The sequence below is a fragment of the Triticum aestivum genome, chromosome 6B (genome assembly GCF_018294505.1).
Source record: "Triticum aestivum cultivar Chinese Spring chromosome 6B, IWGSC CS RefSeq v2.1, whole genome shotgun sequence".
Taxonomy (NCBI): Eukaryota; Viridiplantae; Streptophyta; class Magnoliopsida; order Poales; family Poaceae; genus Triticum; species Triticum aestivum.
In genome coordinates, this window is record NC_057810.1 from 22,859,731 (window position 1) to 22,869,077 (window position 9,347).

The 9,347-nt window shown below is 49.0% G+C and overlaps 1 protein-coding gene across 1 annotated transcript; it reads right to left on the reverse strand.

The window, feature by feature from the left end:
• Positions 1-6,573: 6,573 nt before the first annotated feature.
• On the reverse strand, positions 6,574-8,905 carry LOC123135464 (probable serine/threonine-protein kinase PBL15). Its single transcript, XM_044554546.1, has 3 exons — positions 8,298-8,905; positions 7,541-7,813; positions 6,574-7,433 (listed from the first exon to the last, which is right to left on the reverse strand). Exons 1-3 carry the CDS (start codon positions 8,730-8,732, stop codon positions 6,840-6,842), a joined length of 1,302 nt encoding a protein of 433 aa, XP_044410481.1. The 5' UTR covers positions 8,733-8,905; the 3' UTR covers positions 6,574-6,839.
• Between the last annotated feature and the right edge of the window lie 442 nt (positions 8,906-9,347).

The window sequence follows — 9,347 nt, forward strand, 5'->3', positions numbered from 1 at the left end:
GTAATCCAACACACAAGCAAACCGAAAAAGGCAAGCGAAAAAGAGAGAAGTAGATTGGGAAAGAGAGGGCAAATAAAACGGCAAGGATGAAGTGGGAGAGACGAAAACGAGAGGCAAATGGAAAATAATGTAAATGCGAGGGAGATGAGTTTGTGATGGGTACTTGGTATGTCTTGACTTGAGCGAAGACCTCCCGGCAACAGCACTAGAAATCCTTCTTGCTACGTCTTGAGCTTGCGTTGGTTTTCCTTGAAGAGGAAAGGGTGATGCAACACAGTAGCGTAAGTATTTCCTCAGTTTTTGAGAACCAAGGTATCAATCCAGTAGGAGGCTCCTCACAAGTCCCGCACACCTACACAAACAAACAAGAACTCACAACCAATGCAATAAAGGGGTTGTCAATCCCTTCACGGCCACATGCGAAAGTGAGATCTGATAGAGATAATATGATAAGATAAATATATTTTTGGTATTTGATGATATAGGTTGGAAAAGTAAAGATGCAAATAAAAGTAGATTGAAAGCTTATATGATAAGAGGTAGACCCGGGGGCCATAGGTTTCACTAGTGGCTTCTCTCAAGATAGCATAAGTACTACGGTGGGTGAACAAATTACTGTCAAGCAATTGATAGAAAAGAGAATAATTATGAGATTATCTAGGCATGATCATGTATATAGGCATCACGTCCGTGAGAAGTAGACCAACTCTTGCCTACATCTACTACTATTACTCCACACATCGACCGCTATCCAGCATGTATCCAGAGTATTAAGTTCATAAGAACAGAGTAACGCATTAAGGAAGATGACATGATATAGAGGGATAAACTCATGCAATATGATATAAACCCCATCTTTCTATCCTCGATGGCAACCATACAATATGTGCCTTGCTGCCCCTGCTGTCATTGGGAAAGGACATCGCAAGATTGAACCCAAAGCTAAGCACTTCTCCCATTGCAAGAAAGATCAATCTAGTAGGCCAAACCAAACTGATAATTCGAAGAGACTTGCAAAGATAACTCAATCACACATAAAAGAATTCAGAGGAGATTCTAATATTTCTCATAGATAAACTTGATCATAAACCCACAATTCATCGGATCTCGACAAACACACCACAAAAAGAGTTACATCGAATAGATCTCTAAGAAGAGGAAGGAGAACATGGTATTGAGATCGAAAGAGAGAGAAGAAGCCATCTAGCTAATAACTATGGACCCGAAGGTCTGTGGTAAACTACTCACAACTCATCGGAGGGGTATGGTGTTGATGTAGAAGCCCTCCGTGGTCGATTCCCCCTCCGGCGGAGCGCCGGCGAAGGCTCCAAGATGGGATCTCACGGATACAGAAGGTTATGGTGGTGGAAATAGCTTTTCGTGGTCTCCCTTGATGGTTTCAGGGTACGTGGGTATATATAGGAGGAAGAAGTACATCGGTGGATGCCCGAGGGGCCCACGAGATAGGGGGCGCGCCCAGTAGGGGAGGGGGCTCCCTCCACCCTCATGACCGCCTCGGTAGCTTCTTGACTTGCACTCCAAGTCCTCTGGATCAAGTTTGTTCCAACAATCACGCTCCCGAAGGTTTCATTCCGTTTGGACTCCGTTTGATATTCCTTTTCTTCGAAACACTGAAATAGGCACACAAAAAACAGCAATACGGGTTGGGCCTCCGGTTAGTAGGTTAGTCCCAAAAATGATATAAAAGTGTAAAGTAAAGCCCATAAACATCCAAAACAAGTAATATAATAGCATGGAACAATAAAAATTATAGATACATTGGAGACGTATCAAAGAGCTAATCTAGCAATGAGAGATGAAAGGACAAAGTTGCTAACGTTTGTGATCACTTGAATGGATGGGGGCCTTCAAATCTTGACAAAATTTGGGCAAAATGTGTGATGGAGCTCGAGGGGAAGAGAGGAAGAACAGAGGGGAGGAGAGGGGAAAGGGGGAAGAACAGAGCGAGCTGGATGAAGGGATTATATGCAGGATGACCTTTAGTACCGGTTCGTGGCAAGAACTGGTGCTAAAGGTTCGCCATGAACCGGTACTAATGATCTCCGCCCCCTAGCCATTGGAACCGGTACTAATGGTCACATTAGTGCCGGTTCTGATACAAACCGGGACTAATGTGCTTCACATTAGGCCCTTTCTCTACTAGTGATTAATCTCGGTTCTCCTCCGAACCGGGACCAATGGGGGCATTAGCCCTGGTTCATGAGGCCAGGGCGCTGGTCGGGACAAGGTCCCGGTTCGTCTGACCCCTTTGGTCCCGGTTCCAGACACGAACAGGGACTAAAGGGCCTCGCTCCCGGCACAGCCCCTTTATTCACGGCTCGTGGCTGGAACTCGGGCCAAAGGGTGGACCTTTAATCCCGGTTCTGGCCACCAACCGGGACTAAAGTGTTGCCTATATATATTCACCCCCCCCCATTTCCTCTGTTTTTTGGCCGTATAGGGTGGAGGTGTGCTCTGTTTTTGCCTACATATGCACATGAGGTGTTTGATGAAATGCCGAAGCCACACTTAAGCTTTCTCCTCTCCAAGCTTGACCTCCAAGCTCCATCCTTTCATCTCTCACTGCTAGTTTATCTCGTTTCAAATGCTCTGGAAGTTGAGTGGTTTGTGGGTTTTAGTGTAGGAGTGCATGTGGGAGTTCTTTTGATTTAGATGCACAATCTGAGCTCAAATTAACTTCTTAGAGTCTGCACATGTGTAGGGTGTCCTCCCATCCCCATCCTCACCATCGTTGCTTGGAGGGCCGCGACCGATAGCTTGGCGGTCCAGACCAATAGAGTTAAGCACCATCTGATTACTTCAGGTATGTGCTCTATTTGTGGAGTAGAAGAGAAAAGCACGTTTCATGCCCTAGTTATTTGTCCTAAGGCTCGTGCACTGCGACTGGCCTTGAGAGAATCGTGGAATATTCCTGATGAAGAGTGGTTCAAATTCTCGGGACCAGATTGGCTATTGATTTTATTGGATCTTTTGAGCTTGCAACAGAGAGGGCAAGTTTTGTTTCTGTATAGGCGAGCATGGCACCTGAGAAATGATTTAATTTTTGGGAAAGGGAAGGAATCCATTGCTGCATCTGCAATTTTTGTGGTAAACTATTGGTCTTCTTTTACGTCAGGTCACAACTCTGTTGAGGTTGCTACTAGTAACAAAGGTAAAGAGAAAGTGGGAGGTGCTACACCAGGTTTCACAATATCACAAGAACAGGTGGGATGGAAGCCTCCACCAGATGATTATATCAAGATCAATGTTGATACCAGCTATGTGGAGAGTATTAGTGCAGCCAGTGTGGGGGTGGTCGTTAGGAACTCATCTGGTGAAGTTATTATTTCTTCGTGGGACTTTCTGGGTCAGTGTTGCAGTGTGAACGAAGCTGAGCTACGTGCTTGTCTGGCAGGCCTTTATATAGGTATTACTCTTCACCAATCCATTATTTTGGAGACTGATTGTGCGTTTGTCCGTTCTTTCCTTGCAAATGAGAATCTTGACAGGTCTCTGCTCGTTGATCTGAAGAAAGAAGCCTTGAGTATATTGACGATGCTCAAGAATTTTAAAATTGCGAAAATTAATCGGCAGGCCAATAAGGTGGCGCACGAAATTGCGAAGTTTAGCTTTATAAATAAATCTGATGGGATTCTTCTTAATAGTGTTCCGTCCTGCATGGTGAATTTTGTAATGAATGATTGTAATAACATTATTAATTAATTAATTAATATAGGGGGGTTTTTTCAAAAAAAAAATACATGCAGTAGAGTCTCACCATTTTCTGTCCAAAGAAGTAAAGAATATTCGAGTTCATTGTTCCACAAATGGACGGAATTTACACACCTTCCCCCTCCATGTAGCCAGGCAGTCCATGCAACAGAGGAAGCTCATTTCACATGCAACCCATGGTTTTCACTTTCACGTGTATTTTTGTTGAAATTTTATTAATTTTGGTATATATTGTAATTATTGCCTTTTGATCAAATATTTCACAAATTTCACGATAGCAAATATTTCAGCAATTTTGATGGTAGTTACAAATTCAATTAAGTTTTAACATTTTTTAGTTTTCAAAATATTTGACTGGATTGAAATTTAGGTATAGTGCGGGTGCGACGGAATGAATCAAGTGAAATGAGTGCCCCTTATGACATTTTTTTCATCCAAGCAAGGGCGCGTTGCATGGGAATAATCAACAAAGGGACAGGGATAAGCGGCCGGACCTCCAAGACAGCCTTTCTCAGTGCGCCATGTAAACCCCGTCTCTCAGTCCCTCTTACAGAGGTCCTTGACTCACTTGCCTTATTTTGAGGAGACTTCCAAGCCATGCCCTAAGGTTGACCATAGTGGGGGTAACATAACCGATAACATGCATTTGGGACTAGCAAACATGCTTATGTGGCACACAATTAAAGAAGAGAGATAGGGTTAGAATAACATAGATAGATAACATATCATGTTAAATGTTATTCTACTTTGTGTCATGCATGGCAATAAATATGGTCATCTATGATACTATTTTATGTTACTATGCACTATGCACTATGAAGATAGTATCAAAATGAAAACCAAAATCTGAATTTCAGCGATATATATCTGGAACTGAAATTGAAAAGCATGACGCAGCCTCGAGGCAAGCGGGAGGAACGACCAAAGCCAGGCAGTCGTCTGCGCACGGGGATCAAGTCGCGAGGTCAAGCCTGTCCCCTGCAGCATTATGCCAAAGCCAATATCATTCGGAGATTGATGGATGCGCCAGCGCGCGTCGTCTTGTTGCTAGCTCCTAGCTTGTCTTGCCCCAGCCCGGTCGCGCGGCACGTCCTTTTCCATCCCGTTACGCCGCCGTCATCGTCGTCTCGCGTTGCCAGAGATCCAGACTTCCAGAGTAGTGCGTAGATAGAACGGCGTCCATCTCTCTCGGCGGAGGTGGAGCCGCCGATGCCGACCTGCAAGCTGCCGGATGCCCCATCTTGAGGAGGCAAGCTGCTGGGCCACGGACGTGCTCACCACGAGACGATTGACTCCAGGCCCACGTCGTCGTCGTCTGTAGCTAGCCCGGCCGGGACCAATTCCGGACGCAGCTAGCTCTTGTATTGTATGCGGGCAAACGATGGAACACCGCGCGCGCGTGTGCCACTCATTCGGTTTTGGAGAAAGGTACGGGTGAAGGAGATTAGCTAGTACTCTTTCTTATGTACTCCTTTTCAAATTCGTGAAGAAGAATCGTCTTGTCCATGTGTGTTTGTGTGGACGGAAGAATCGTGGTGTAATTGCGTGGTCGCGTTCGCGACTGGCTCCCGGCGCTAGCTCGGGTGCAATTGCTTCGAAGCTCCCGGTGCGAAAAACCGACGGCATACAGACAAACAAACGATGCCTCTTCTCTCCATTCCTTGCGGTAGTAGTAGTACAGCGCTGGAACGGTCGATATGATAAGCAGAAGAAGATTCGCCGCGAAAGGCACAAGAAATCAACCGTACGTACAGGTCATCACGATTCAACGATTTCTCTCCATACGCCTATACTAATGACGCACGAACGTACGTAATGCATGGCAGGCCGCCTAGGAGCCGGCCGGCCGGCCCAAATTTCGGCCGGTCGCCGTGCTGCCCTTCCATCCCTTCACGTACCTGTTTGAACAGTTCGTCCCCATCATCTCTCGCCCTCTCACATTCCTTCGTTCCTTTCTGAGAAAACCCAACGCCCCCCCCCCCCCCCCCCCCCCCCCCCCCCCGCAGTGCACATTCTCGCCCTCATGTGTTTGCCTCGCCCCGAACGCTCGCCATCGTCAATCGAAACAAAGCTGTTGACCCGCAGCAGCACTTCGGTTGCCTTCCCTTGTTGCGTCTATGGTAGGATGTAGCAATTGTCAACACCGGTGGTAGCAAAACTGACAACTACTGTAGCAAAACAACACATAGTTCGCGGGTCTCGACGATGTCATGAAATGGATAGAGCAAATCAACGCCAGTAGTAGCAAAACCCCACATAGTGGTAGCAAGAGGTACACTGGTTCCAACAAAAACGGAACATAGTAGCAAAATCTTGGCTGGTTCCAGCAAAACCGAAATGTGGTAGCAATATTTGGGGTTAGTTCCAGAAAAAATTACGGCCATCTTTGCTTTGCCGTTTCTAACAAAATAAACCTCGCCTGATATCCAGCACTTGTCACCGTGGTTCCATACACCCTAAATACCAGCCGCCGCGTATTTCCGGTACTTGTCGCCGCCGCTCCAACACTTGTGTCCGTCGTCTCAAGCACCGGGGGGGGGGGGGGGGTGTGCTGGTTGCATCACTTGTCGCCGTGGTTCCATAAACCCTAAATACCGGCCAACGAGGGTTTCTGGCACTAGATCGCCATGTAAAATTGTGGTTCAAATGACGTGACAGAGGCGTGTGTGGTGTAGAAGATGATACGAAAGGAGAGGGGATAAGGCTCGAGGGATTCAGCGGTGCCTGGGGCGCTCATAGGCAGTGCGCGTGTGCGGGAGCCGGTCGGCCGATTAGAATCGTTTTCCTTATGATTAAGCTCGAATTGCTGCTCTCTATTGCCATGTAAAACGACATTATTACACTAGCTATACGAAGACCTTTGCTACACACCCGGGCAGGGATAATACGAGATCAATGGGGAGGCCTAGCTGGGAACTTTTGATTGGATCAAATTAGGTGGAGGACCCAACCGCGGCTGAAAATCGGCGGGAAAGGAGGTGGGGGGAGGGGGCAGAGATTAGTTAGAAGAAAATTCCGTAAAGCCCTGTGAATGTCAGCCCGGCTAGAATAATTTCTATATACACACATACAACATGTGCACATACAATGCGTACGTGGCAAGCAGATCATGACAGGTTGGCGGACGCGGTTCTCCGCCGCGGGACGACACCAGTGCCGGCGCCCTTCATCTCGGCCCGAAATTTGGCGGAGAGTGCGTTTCTCCCGGCTGCGGGAGCCGTGGGCCAAAAGAGGCCCATGCTGACAGCCATGTCCTTGAGCCCCTCCAGCTGCTCGAGCTCCTCCACCACAACAGCCATGCTTGGCCTATCCCGGGGCTGCGGGCTTGTGCAACGCACCGCCAGGTGCGCCATGGCGCGGGCGCCCTTGACAGAGTAGTGCCCCGAGAGCTTCTGGTCCATGATGCAGCGTAGACGGCGGCTGCTAGCGAGGTAGGGCCGGGTCCACTCCACGAGCTTGATGGTCTGCTCAGCACGCGCAGTGCGGCCAGGGACGTGCTCCATGGCCCGGCGGCCCGTTAGGAGCTCCAGCAACACCACGCCGAAGCTGTACACGTCGCTCTTCACCGCCAGGTGGCCCGTCTGCACGTACTCGGGCGCCGCGTAGCCGTGGGTGCCCATCACGCGGGTGCTCACGTGTGTCTCCTCCCCCTCGGGGCCCATCTTTGCCAGTCCAAAGTCTGACAGCTTCGCCGTAAAATCCTGTTCGACAAGATTAACTCAATCATGACTCGTGAGTCTCGACTCTTGGTAGATCAGATCAGATCCAATTCAATTGTGTCAATTCGTGAACGAGAAAACGAACTTACCGAGTCGAGAAGGATGTTGGACGCCTTCAAGTCTCGGTAGATGACGGGCTGCTTGCCGCCATGGAGGAAGGTGACGCCCTTGGCGGCACCAATGGCGACCTTGAGCCTGGTGCCCCACGGCAGCGTCGCGGATATCCTTTTAAAGAGGTGGTTGTCGAGGCTGCCACGCGGCATGAACTCATAGACGAGGAGGCGCTCCTCGTCCTCGCAGCAGTAACCAAGTAGCTTCAATAGGTGATCATGCCTGAACTGCCCAAGGAAGATCACCTCGGCCTGCAACCCCATCCCCAGACATAGGAGTTAGTTGGGGCTATGGACTAGGAAGAACAGTGGAAAGTAGTGGCTACTCTCGGATGTACTACACCCGACTTTGTGCGAATATTGGGAAATCGTTATCAAACAGCATTCAAAAAATCTGATATCACAGCAAACTATATCAAATATTTGATGTTCTTGCAAAATTTGATCAAAAAATAACATCTCTTGAGCCGTTGCGAAAAAACAAAATCGCTGCTCAAAGTTTTGTGCACTGTTTGAGGAGCGATGTTGTTTCGTTTGGTGGGAGCTCCTGGGATGTTATTTTAGGATGAAATTTTGCAAGAATCTCAAACATTTTTATACAGTTTGATGTCGTAAAACTTTACATTTTTTGGATGTTGTTTGATAACGTTTTTCTGATTTTTTGGACAACTAGGGTGTAGTACACCTAGAACATCCACTCGGGAAGAACAGCGGGTAATTATGTACTCGGACTTACCAGCCACTCCCTGTGGCCCTGGTGGCCGGCGATGTTGAGCTGCTTGACGGCGACGGGCTGGGGCTCGAGGCCGGGCCGCATGCCGGCATCGACGAAACCCTTGTGGACGGCGCCGAACCCGCCCTCCCCGAGGAGGTAGCCGCTGGAGAAGTCGTGCGTGACGCCACGGAGCTCGCTGAGGCTGAAGGAGTGGAGCTGCTGCATGGTGCCCACGCCCATCTCCCCCGCGCTGTCGGCGTTGTCCTCGTCATCCTTGCCGTCCGTGGGCGTGGCGGAGCCGTTGGCCATGGCGGATAGGCGCCGGAAGGAGGCGAGCCGGCGCGAGAACTCGGAGTTGGGCGGGCGGTAGTTCCGGGCCTCCGCGGCCTCCTCGTCCTCCTCCGCGCTCCAGCACTTGGTCGCCGACGCCAGCACCTGCCTCCATGGCCTCGGCATCCTCCTCGCTACGCTTAGGTAAGTAGCTTGGATTGACGAGAGCCGAGAGCGTGGGAACGGAAAGGAAAGGGGTAAGAGCTAGAGGTATAGGAGGAGGTGGATATAGAGCAGTAGGTGGTGCAGGTTCTTCGTGGTTGCGACTTGCGAGCGTGGTCGGGGAAGAAGGGCGTGCTGGTGGCAGGGATGATATACCAACGGCCCAAACGAGGACGGGACGACTGGTCGGTCTTCGCGGAGCGTATTGTTTTTCTTCGCAGTATCTATGAATAGGAGCCGTCTGCCTCACGTGAGAGATGCCCGGTTTGCAGTACGAAAAATCTTAGTTCACCAGCTCTAGTGGTGGACGATCCAGATGGCTGGCATTTCAAAATCCAATGGCTGAGAACGTGTCTTGCGGAAAGGCCTTCAGCATGACTAGTCAGCAACGCATGCATGGACTTGTGTGTGTGTGTTTACACCCATAATAGGATTTTAAAAAGACCATCCTTTCTTCTTCTCTCATCTCGTCACCGTATCTTGCTTTTTTTTAATACAGTACAGACGCAAGCGTTCATATACACGCATATACCCATCTTTATGAAATCCAAACACGCACATTCTATCCCTATGAGCGCT